Source organism: Notolepis coatsorum (genome assembly GCF_963971535.1).
Source record: "Notolepis coatsorum genome assembly, chromosome: 18".
Lineage (NCBI taxonomy): Eukaryota > Metazoa > Chordata > Actinopteri > Aulopiformes > Paralepididae > Notolepis > Notolepis coatsorum.
In genome coordinates this window covers 85991979-86004350 of record NC_140182.1, presented here as the reverse complement: position 1 = coordinate 86004350, position 12372 = coordinate 85991979, and the positions used below count along the sequence as shown (strand labels likewise).

General features: G+C 45.0%; 1 protein-coding gene across 4 annotated transcripts in view; it reads left to right on the top strand.

Annotated features, from left to right (window-relative positions):
- Positions 1 to 12372, top strand: part of mon2 (MON2 homolog, regulator of endosome-to-Golgi trafficking) — a 144092-nt gene that overhangs the window by 30824 nt on the left and 100896 nt on the right. For all 4 annotated transcript variants that reach the window (XM_084335422.1, XM_084335420.1, XM_084335421.1 and 1 more), the window contains exon 2: positions 9683 to 9746. In XM_084335422.1, the coding sequence (XP_084191548.1) occupies positions 9683 to 9746 (64 nt within the window). The remainder of the gene's footprint in view (positions 1 to 9682; positions 9747 to 12372) is intronic.

The window sequence follows — 12372 nt, the reverse complement described above, 5'->3', positions numbered from 1 at the left end:
CCTCTGCAAAAGCATTCAATTGGTCCACTGATGGATACATCTTGATATTTGTCTAGTCTAGTGTGTTCATTAGATGGGTGAAATCCTCTTTCAGTGCCTCTGTGCCTGTTTTCGTAGGCAGTTAGCCTCTGGTATGCGTGCCATTAGCGTTAGCCACGCTTCTAGGCCTCTTTTCTTTTGGAAAGAATGATAAAGAGGTTGGTTAGTCGACTATGGCCCCTTTCGACCGATTAGTCGACTAATCGACTAATAGGGGTCAGCCCTAGGATCTACTGAGAACCTCACAGCGTGTGTCTCAGGAAGTTAGTCAGTGAGGATCTACTGAGAACCTCACAGCGTGTGTCTCAGGAAGTTAGTCAGTGAGGATCTACTGAGAACCTCACAGCGTGTGTCTCAGGAAGTTAGTCAGTGAGGATCTACTGAGAACCTCACAGCGTGTGTCTCAGGAAGTTAGTCAGTGAGGATCTACTGAGAACCTCACAGCGTGTGTCTCAGGAAGTTAGTCAGTGAGGATCTACTGAGAACCTCACAGCGTGTGTCTCAGGAAGTTAGTCAGTGAGGATCTACTGAGAACCTCACAGCGTGTGTCTCAGGAAGTTAGTCAGTGATGATCTACTGAGAACCTCACAGCGTGTGTCTCAGGAAGTTAGTCAGTGATGATCTACTGAGAACCTCACAGCGTGTGTCTCAGGAAGTTAGTCAGTGAGGATCTACTGAGAACCTCACAGCGTGTGTCTCAGGAAGTTAGTCAGTGAGGATCTACTGAGAACCTCACAGCGTGTGTCTCAGGAAGTTAGTCAGTGATGATCTACTGAGAACCTCACAGCGTGTGTCTCAGGAAGTTAGTCAGTGATGATCTGAGCTAACGCTGCTTCTCAAAGGAGTGGGCTGACTTTCAAGTATGGGTGCGGTCTAGGGGTGTAACGGTACACAAAAACCACGGTACGGTACGTACCTCGGTTTTGAAGTCACGGTACGGTTTTCGGTACAGTGGGGGAAAGTTTGGCTTTCCATGTTCCACTCAGGGGTGATGTAGTGTGCAGTAACTAATTGTACTTGTAGGGCTGTCAACAAATATTATATATTGAAATTAATAATCGACTTGTAAAAAAAAATATATATATATCTATAATAATAATTATATTAGATTGTGAAAAAAACAGCCCCCGGTGGGCGGTCGTTAGTGGTTAACATACCGTTGTATTCGTTCGGTACACTACACAGCCGTTCGGTACGTTACAGTACACACTGAAACTTGTTCGGTACGGATACGTGTATGTTTACACCCCTAGTGCGGCCTATTTAGACCTGAAACGCCTGCTAATAATGCATTATATAGCCTGCATATACACACAAATGTGTTTCCCGGATTCAATTGGTTAAGACTGAGCGTGTCCTCTTCTCACAGGACCTGTTCTGATACAGTATGACCTTCTCCCATTATCTCCTCAAGTTGCTTCAATTTCCCACATCCCGGGCTGTAGCAGTGCAGTTCCCTAAACCGGGTTCCTAGTAGCTAATGGGTAACGTCGGTCTGTTTTTAGCGTGTGGCTCCTAAGTCATTCTAGTCGTGGTCGCTGGTCAGCATGTTTTTCCCCTATCAAGGTGTTTTTGTGCCGATTGAATGCTGCCGTAGGCTTCCAGTGGAATAGAACATTTACCATTCACTTAGGGCTGGGCGATAAAACGATAACGATAATTATCGCGAATCGTGATATATTTTAATAATCTATATCGATTGATAATAAAAAGAAATGTCAATAAAAAATGTTTCCCCTTTTTTTTGGTGTGACCTGCAACAGGACAGTGGACAGACTTGTTTTTCTTGCCTGCAACTTAGTGATAGCTTTGCTTGTCCAAATGACAATACTGACCAAATTGAGATATATTTGTCTCTTGTCCATTTATTTTGTTTGCTTTCTAATTTAAAATACAGTTTGAAACAGTCTGTACACAGTAGGCTATGTGTGCTAGCAGAGCTAGTCTCCAGTCGCGAGTCACGGTGCACATGTGCAGTGGTTTGTCCACCAAAAAAGCACCAAAAGATAGAAAAGAAACTAGCAGAGCCAGAACTATTCAACTCCCCTGGAGCCACAGCCAGCAGAGAAGCCTGTTTACTTTCGCATTCAAACCAGCTGCAGCCTGAGAACTGGAGTGTGAGGGGCTCTAACACTAAAGATGGCAACGACAAGGAATTGCTGCAAAGTAAACATACATCTGTTGTTTATAAAAAAAAACGTAAAAAAAAGACTATCGATAACGATATATCACTCGATATCTATAATTATCGATATTGTCTTTTTTTAAAAAGATTTTTTTTATCGTGATATAATTTTTAGCCATATCGCCCAGCCCTACGTTCACTCCACAAAATCGCATACATCGCCACATTTAAATTAATTTAAAAAAATAAAGCTAAACTACCGGTAGTTTTCACTTTTCTGAGAAGTTATTTCATTTGTGCCATTTTAAAAGAGTCCTCTCCCTCTTCTATAATGGCACTAGATTATGGCAAAAATCATAATCACAATTGAGAATATTGAAATCACTTCAGACTGTTGCATTCTCTAGCAAAGAGTTGTCATAGCCCTACCACCACCCTGTCACGGAGCACATTAAGACATAACGTAAGACGGTCGATCCTCAATATGACTGTAGCGCATTGGCAGTGTACACGCTCTCCCTCGCACAAGCTCTCTGAGGCTATAAACCGGGATGTATTCTCCTGGTCCTGTTATAAGGTAAACAGAGGGGTGGGTGGGGTAGGGGGAGCCTTCCAGACAGAGGCCACTGAGCCGGGATCCCAAACTACAGCACTTTCAGACACTCGCTCACTTATGACATCAGGCAAACAACATTTCCCCTCTTTACCCTGTGGTGGGCTCCACAGTGCTGCTGACGCAGAGCTGCTTCAGAAGTGGGGCCCACACTTTCCAGCACACGTCCCACACAGCACTTTCTATAAGGAAGTAGATGCTTGTGGTTGTGGAAATGCCTGAACAGGCAGAAAAAAAGGAGAAGAAAATCTGGATATTTCACTCCTCCGTTGATCCTCAGACCCTCGTGAGAAAAGGACAACGTCAGAAGATGTTCTGTTTGGAAGTCGACCGGGCTTTGTACACAGCTCTCGCCACAAACAACACACATGGTTTCACTCGAGGCTGAACAAAGGAAGTCCTGGCCATCTGCTCTCAATTAGATGCATTTACTGGTTAACTTCTAGTGGAAGAGATGTCTTTTAGAGGGGTATATGTCTGCAAAGGGCAGCTCCACAGTGACATGATCACCATCAGGAATTCTTCCCACTTGTCTTCATTAATGCTATCATCATTATCACCATCCCCACTGCCACCATATAGACATGCATGCATGCTAGGTACATACTGTATCACTGCCCCTCACCAAGGCACTGCCTTTAGAACTGAAGTCTGTCCTCCGGGCACCAGAATAAGGAGGCCCACTGCTCCTGAATAGTTGGGATGGATTAAATGCAGAGGACAAATTCCTGATATATGCAAAATTGTACTTGTGCAATTCGTATTCTAATCATCATTAATCAGCTGTAAAGAAAACGGCCTACTGGATTTTCATCATCCACGCTGCTCCTATCAATCCTCCTACCGCCGCCAGCTCTCTCTCTCTATTAACCTTTTTATATATTTAGTTTAATAAAACACAAGGTCATTTCAACAGAGCCTGAGCCTTGATAACCACAATGACTGTTGTGTGTGAGTGACACCGGTTCCTGACAGGGAGCGAGCGAGCGAACTAGAGACGAAATCACGTGCGACACTGTCCTGATATGAGGCGGCGCGTGTCCGAGTGTGTGTGTGTGTTACCTGGAAGCACACGTGGGGGGGGGGGGCTGCGATTCTTGACCAATAAAAAGTGTTTAGGGGCGGGACTCGGCCGCGTAATCGCTCAACTAGAGACACAGCAAGCGAATATCCGAGGGGTGGACGACATCGCTGCTCAGTTCGCTGTCGCTCGCGGCAGGTCAGGATAGTCTGATTGAAACGAATACATTTTAATCATTTTCGCAATCACGCTCGCTCGCGTCGCTCCCTGTCAGGAAGGGGTGTTAGGAGTATGTGAATATACGACCTTAAAAGGCTATTTTTAACTTGGCCAGTGTTGAAAACTCACTCTCATCTTTTTCATTGTCCTCGGGGGGCTGGCACCAGATTCTCTTGGTGGCGAATTTCAGTTGAATGGACTGACAGTGTTGTAGCTTATGGAACACTGGGGTGGACTGAAGGCCACAAGTTCATGGGCGTCAAGAATCCACTAGAAAACCACCGGAAAACCACCGGTCACTGAAACGGAACTAGTCTGTCTATATGTCTACAGCTGAATTCTTCTGTTTGCTCTTCTCGATCTTGCTACAGTATGTTTTTTTTTTCAACCCCAGACCCCCCCCCCCCCCCCCCCCCCCCCCTTCCTGGACACAGCCTTGACTTTTACAAGGCGTAGAATGTAATAGCCTGGGCCTGTATTGAAAATCCTAAAATATTCAGTCAACGGTTTCCCCCTGAGCCCTCCCTCCCCTTGCTCAGACTTTGCCGTTGTGGCTCTTCTCTTTTACCGTGCGTGGCTACATATCGAGAATGAAATGCGGGGTTACAGGGGTTGGAGAAAGCTCTGTGTTCTTCAGCTTCCCCGTAAAGCCCTCTGCTCCACACCGGGAACAAAGGAGAAGAGGGGGACTTGCATTTTTTGGAAGATTAACTTTGAAGGTGCCGCACAGCGATAGGTCCGGTGTCCAGTCGCTCTCACGGGCAGTCCGGCCCACCAGGCCAGCAGCAACTGCTAGAAGCCGCCTGTTGCCTAGTAACCAGTGGTTCAAGTGGTCGGGATTTGTCGAGCCCTGCCGCGGCACGTCCTTTGTGGCGGATCAGAAGACATATCACAGTGATATGGAAGTATAGCCGCCCGCGGAGGAGGTCGAACAGCGCAGCGGCCCTGATGAGGAGAACAGCGAGTTCTCTCCGTCCCTGCGGAGCGCCACTCAAAACACAACTGATTTAATAAGCGCAGTGTATTTGACCTCGTTTGGGAAAACTTGGGTGCGCTAGTCGGGTATCTGATTTGAGGAAAGAGTGTGATTTGAAAGTAGTGCAGGTACACGCGGTACGGTTTTGCTCTGTGTACCAAGTAGGGCTGACCTTCGAAGCTTTTTTTGGCAATCGAAGCTTCGGGGCCGAGCTTCGATTTTAATTCGAAGCTTCGAAAAATAAAGAAAATAAATAAAAAAAAACATATTTCTTTGTTTTTTATTTTTTTTTATTTTGTATCTTATGTTGTGGGACTTGTACAGCACTTTCATAAACTTTGTTGTTTTTAAATGTGCTCTATAAATAAAGTGGGTTGGATTAATTAATTAAGTAGCCCCTTTCGTGACTGAGCCAACAAGGTTTCACTCGGCTGTGTTATTTAATTCAAGGTGGATCGCTGTTGTCGTTTGAACAACTTCAGATTTCATGGGAACTACCAATCCCCCAAATCAAGAATGTTTAAGATGAATGAAGTAAGATTTTGATTATTTGAAATATGGCCTGTGTAGACTAAACTATGCACAGAATTATGTCAGTCTACAACAGGGGTGGGCAACTTTGTATATGGTGAGGGCCACAAAATGTCCACAATCAATCTGGGGGGCCGCATTGTTTATCGGCAGTCCCGCCAGTAGTACCCCATCACTCAAATAGCCCTAATAGTCACAAGGTATATAAACAATTATAATTTGTTGTAACTTTGTTTTTATTCCATTTCAAATGCATTTAGTAATGCAATTTCAACTTTATGAATTTATAAACAGCTGAATTTAAAAGTATTGCTGTGTAACCCTAAATATATACAATAATAAAATAAATGTATGAACTTAAAGCCCACTGCTCAACAAACACAAAGCAGCATTTACAACAGTAAATCAAAAGTGCAATAATAAATGATTTTGTTAAATGTATAAACTTTTATCCTGCTACTAAACAAAACATTATAACACTGAAATGCATGTTATGGATATGACGCACTCAGGAATGTTTTGTTTAGTAGCAGGATAAAAGTGTATACATTTAACAAAATCATTTATTATTGCACTTTTGATTTACTGTTGTAGTGAAATGCAGCAGGAATGCTGGTTTGTGTTTGTGTTATTAGTGTTATCTGAACACTACAAAAGTAAACAAGTAAAGTGCAAGTAAAGTAAAGTGCAATACTACATGCCTCCCATTGACCCTTTATCAAACTGGCATGACATTCACCCTCGCCCCACAGTGGGTCAATAATGGTTATAATAATAATAATAATAATAATAATAATAATAATAATAATAATAATAATAATGGTCCCCTCTCTACACCTCTCCATCATCTCCCCCCCCTCTCTACACCTCTTCATCATCTCTTCCCCCCTCTCTACACCTCTTCATCATCTCCTTCCCCCCCCCCCCTCTACACCTCTTCATCATCTCCTCCCCCCCTGTCTTTAATGAGACACTTGTGGTCTCTCTTGTTGGCGCACAATGGCAGGAATGTCAACTTCAATGTTTGTGCATGCAATCTGCATCAGATGAAATAATGTTTCATCCGACAGCCTGTTTCTCTCCTTTGACTTGATGTGCTTCATGTTTGAGAAATTGCTCTCACATATGTATGTGCTCCCAAACATACTGGCCATAGAGAGGGCAAAGTCCCTGAGGAGTGGGAAGCGGGGCTCAGGTAGCAGTTTCCAAAACGAAATTCCCCTCTCATTTCTCTTTGCTTGAAAAAAAGGATCTGACTGTAGCTCGCACAGTTCAAGCTGCAACGGTGGGGGCTGCTCTGACACCGTAGCGGTGAGGGGGCCGGCAAACAGCGCTATCCGTGACTGCATGCCGTTGAAATCTTCAAACCGATCATTGAATTGCATTTGCAGTGTTTCAATGTCGCTCCTGTACTTTCCGACGGCTCAGCCATCGGATTTCTGTGTGTAGCTGCAAGTCGCCATAATCAGTGTCCATCTCTTCCAAAAAGGAGACAAACTTTCTATGGTTTAGTGACCTGTTGCCTCCACGAATTAGATTGGTAACCTTGGTAACCAAATCCATAACATGGCTGTAGTAGTCAAGCTTCATGGCACAGAGAGCCTCCTATATCAGATAAAAAAAAAGAAAAACGATTTAACGACTCTTGCATATAATTTTACTACACTCGCATTGGTCATTATTAGTGACCCACAATAGATGGAAATTATGTTAGCGAACTTACCTGATGTATAATGCAGTGCAGCATTGGACACTCAACGCCACTCTGCCTTAGAAGCCCGGCGAATCCTGTGCGTTTTCCTTTCATTGCCGGTGCTCCATCGGTAACAACAGCCGACAGTTTATCAAAACCCCCATATTGCTGCACGGCACTTTCAACAGCGTTTCATATGTCCACACTAGGGCTGACCCCTATTAGTCAAATAGTCGACTAATCGATCGAAAGGAGCCATAGTCGACTGCCAACTCTTCTTAGTCGAATACAATACAAAAAAAATTTTAAATAAAAAAATAAAAAAATAAATAAATAAAAAAAATATTATATATATATATATTTTTTTTTAATATTGGCCTGGGGCCGCATGGAACGTCGGTGAGGGCCGCATGCGGCCCGCGGGCCGCCAGTTGCCCCTCCCTGGTCTACAAGGTCCGGATTCTACATGGTCCGGCAATGTAGACCTTGTAGACTCCACTACAGACCAATTATCAGTGAATGTTCATGCATTTTTAAGAAGGGCAACTTCCACAAAAAAACAAAGAACTCACCAAAACATCTCAGTAGCACCTTATCTAAATTTTATTTCCTATTTTGTTTATTCATCCCAGTATCTTTCTTTCTTATGTGTGGAATTCTACAAGGCATGTAGGTGTATATGTATTTGAGGATGATATCCTTCAAACAGGCAATAGTGATGATATAATTTGGGCAGTGCTGAGCTGGGTTACTTTCCTTCAGTGTATTTGTCCCCCGGCCCCACCCAATGGCCCCATGCGCGCGCACACACACACACACACACACACACACACACACACACACACACACACACACACACACACACACACACACACACACACACACACACACACACACACACACACACACACACACACACATTTACATTTAGTCATTTAGCTGACGCTTTTATCCAAAGCGACTTACAAGTTCTGTACGACAAGACAGCAAGAAGGGTACAACTCTATCAGCTGAGTAACAATGTTTATCAAAGTGTTGCGTGTTACAGTGTAGGTTAGTTTATTAGGAAAAGTGCATGACAGTAAGGTTAGTCACGGTTAGATTTTTTTTTTTTTTTTTTTAATCATTTCAGATAATGGTTGAATAAGTGAGTCTTTAGTCGACGGCGAAAGATTGGACGGGATTCGGCTGTCCTAACTGGGATGGGTACTGTAGTTCTCACACACACACACACACACACACACAAATCGAAGTACATTTTTTTTTTTTTTTTTTTTAATGTTCGAAGCTTGTGCCATCGAACCAAGCTTCGAAGTATTTAAGACAGCCCTAGTACCAAGCAGCGGTTCGTGTAGCGGCTTGTATAGTATCCTCTTTGTTTGCTAGTTTGGTTGAGTCCAATAATGTAACATATTGTTTTCTGTTTCCTGCGTGGGACTGGCATTGGGACCAGTTGCTCCTGGAGACAATAGCTCAGTGTTAATGTTGAGTTTTTCTAGGCTGATTGGTGATTTGCTTATTGACAGAATGGAGTCAGAAGTCACAGCCCAGTCGTTTATTACAACGCACGTGTTCCCGGACTGAAGCAGTACTAAATAATGAGAATAAATTACCTGATGAAAAATGCATCACGATAAAGCCTGCAGGCTATTAGTCTGTTATGAGACATTACTGCTACCGGTGTCGGTGATATTGCAGCTCTGGTGATTGATTCCCGGAGAAGTTATTAACACCATGAAGGGTGTGAGGACTGAGGAGAAAGAACAAGTACACAGCCGTGGAAGACGAGGGAGAGAGGAGCTGAGGCTGAGAGATGGGACCGGGGCGAGGAGAAGAGAGGGAGCAGGGGAGGTTGGAGCGGTGACGGGGAAGGAGGAGAGGAGACGGGGAGTGGGGGAGAACGAGCGGCGGGGAGGTTGGAGAGAGGGAGAGAATGTCTCGACAGGCTTGCCGTAGACTAGAGAAAGAGTTCTCTGTTTACTGTTGTATGTCGTATGTTACACACACACACACACACACACACACACACACACACACACACACACACACACACACACACACACACACACACACTAACTCACACATACTCTCATCCCCTGGCCCGGCCCCCTCTCTCTCTTCTCTCTCTCCTCTCCATCCATTCCTTAGCATCTGACTGTTGCCAGGCACCCCACAGGGGAAATCACCAGCCTGCACAGCCCTCTCAGGTTAAAGCCCATTCTAGGAGAACATATAACCAGCAGCTTCACTCTTCCTCTGGTCTGCCCCCCCCCCCCCCCCCCCCCCCCCCTGTGTCTACACCTGGCGGTGACGCCGGGGCGCCATCAGCACTTCTCAACATGAGTAACTGCTCATTTGAAATTAACAGCTTTTCTGTCTGTCTGTCTGTCTGTCTGTCTGTCTGTCTGTCTGTCTGTCTGTCTGTCTGTCTGTCTGTCTGTCTTTTCTTTCTTTTCTTTCCCCAGGCTGCAGAGTCTGGCATTGTGAAGATTAAGACCATCGCCGCGAGGCATACAGACATCCTGGGAGGTGGGTGAGAGGCGGTGTGGCAGGCGAGGACGTCTAAAGAATAAAGAAACTTGAACTAGTCTCTTCAACAGAGAGTCTGACGCTAGCCTTACTAAGTACTGCTAGCCCCTTTTCAGCTGCACTCATTGCATGGATCTGCATAAAGGGTGCGCGTTTACACACCGCAAGCAACTCCAGGAACCGGTCACCGGAGCTGGAAGTCCATTCGTTTTCTATGACCGGAGACGAGTTGGCAGATTATGACCGCAGTCACCTTCCTTTCCTCTTTGTCGCAGAGGATTAAGTTGTCCATCTCTGAATTGTCGGGCGGCAGTCAATCATGTTAATGGGCTGCATTTATATAGACCACGAAACACTTCCAGTATTCTGAAATCATGGGAGAGAGAGCGGTGGGATAAAATGAATGAATGTGGATGAGAGCCTTGACATTAAGTGGTTGTAGCTATGGCTGTGGGGGTGCGGGAGACATGATCCAATAGACTTTTATACGCCCGAGTCTCCTGAACACGGAGAGATCAATCCCAAATCGATCTGCACTTTCGGGGCCGAGCTATAGTCACTTTTTCGCACCTACTCCCCAAACTCTACATGTGCAGATTGATAAACCTAGATCTCTGGACAATCCAGAGACTCTGTGGGCAATCAGCTGTGGATGCGGAGTTCGGCGAGTAGGTGCGGAAAAGTGACTATACCTCGGCCGAGAAAGTGCCGATTGACTTGGGACTGGTCTCTCCGTGTTCAGGAGACTCTGGTGTATAAAAATCTATTGGATCATGTCTCCAGCACCCCCACAGCCATAGCTACAACCACTTATTGTCAAGGCTCTCATCCACATTCTGATAAGGATGCCCCGATTGATCGGCCAGCGATCGGTATCGGCCGATAATCAGTATAAATATGAGATCGGGGAATTCCGATAATGCGTCCTACTCGCCGATCGCGGAAACCGATCCATGACGCGCGCGAAAAACATAACCGAAACACAACTCTCAGCGGAGTTGGAATGAGAGCGATGAGCGAGTGTGAGAGAGAGAGCGTGTGTGTGTGTGTGTGTGTGTGTGTGTGTGCGACTCGAGTGTGAGAGAGCGTGTGTGTGTACGAGCGAGCATGAGAAGCAGAGTTGGAATGAGAGCGGTGAGCGAGTGTGTGTGTGTGTGTGTGTGTGTGTGTGTGTGTGTGTGTGTGTGTGTGTGCGACTAGGATAGGTCAATTAGGCAAACTATGTCCACTGGGATTGTGGGGTAAATTACATGTTTTTACAGAGCATCGCTTACACTGGGATGGTGGGGTAAATGACATGTTTTTACAGAGCATCGCTTACACTGGGATGGTGGGGTAAATGACATGTTTAATTACAGAGCATCGCTTACACTGGGATGGTGGGGTAAATGACATGTTTACAGAGCATCGCTTACACTGGGATGGTGGGGTAAATGACATGTTTACAGAGCATCGCTTACACTGGGATGGTGGGGTAAATGACATGTTTACAGACCATCGCTTACACTGGGATGGTGGGGTAAATGACATGTTTACAGACCATCGCTTACACTGGGATGGTGGGGTAAATGACATGTTTACAGAGCATCGCTTACACTGGGATGGTGGGGTAAATGACATGTTTAATTACAGAGCATCGCTTACACTGGGATGGTGGGGTAAATTACATGTTTACAGAGCATTGCTTACACTGGGATGGTTGGGGTAAATGACGTGTTACTGTTTACAGAGCTTTGCCACATTAGCATTCACATCAGCGCACAAATTCTTTGGAGACTAGGAGTAAAATGATTCAGTTTCTTAACACATTCGGGGCCATTCGATTTCAGCATCTAGCTATAGCACGGCCAGGTTTTCATTACATAGTTTCACTGTGCGTCACGTTGTTTGTAGAGCAAAATCAAAATTTTATATTATAGCTATGGGTACAATACCATGGTCATTTGACAGTAACTATCTTCCGTTCAAGATGCAAAAAAGAATAAATTTTTTCATGAATACGTTCACAAGTTATTCCGTGGTGAATATGAGTATAATTTCGGAATGATCCGGGCTAATTCCTGGGAGGCTGGCAATAGGGCGCAACGTGAATTCTACTAAATCCGTTGGCGTTTCGTCCCTGTACACGCTACTATTTTCAAATCAAATGCATATGATAGGTATTATGTTTCATCATGAATGCATGAAAGGGGGGGGGGGGGGGGGGGGTCGTTTATTGCCAATAACGGCATTCGTTATTACCACAACACACGCTGATCAGGGGGATGGGTATGAAAACCATGCATGATCAAGCTGAAATTGACGTCGGATTGTCCTTACCTGTGGTCGGTGGTGGTATTCCAATAATAATATTCCAATTATTTGATCGCCATCTGGTCCACGACATAACCCACCACAACATATGGATCGGGGGTCCCAAAAACGATTCAATGCGATCGAGTGAAGCCCTAGGTGTCCCATTACTAGAAAAGTCCGTCCGGAGACGGACTTGTTACACCCGGTCTGGAACAGGGTTTACTGCACTCTCGATACTGCCTACTAGCAGGATCTGGCCGGTACTGCACCTTCAGAGTCCCAGTATGCCTTTTAACGGCAACATACAGGTCCCTGACATTGAATAGGATAT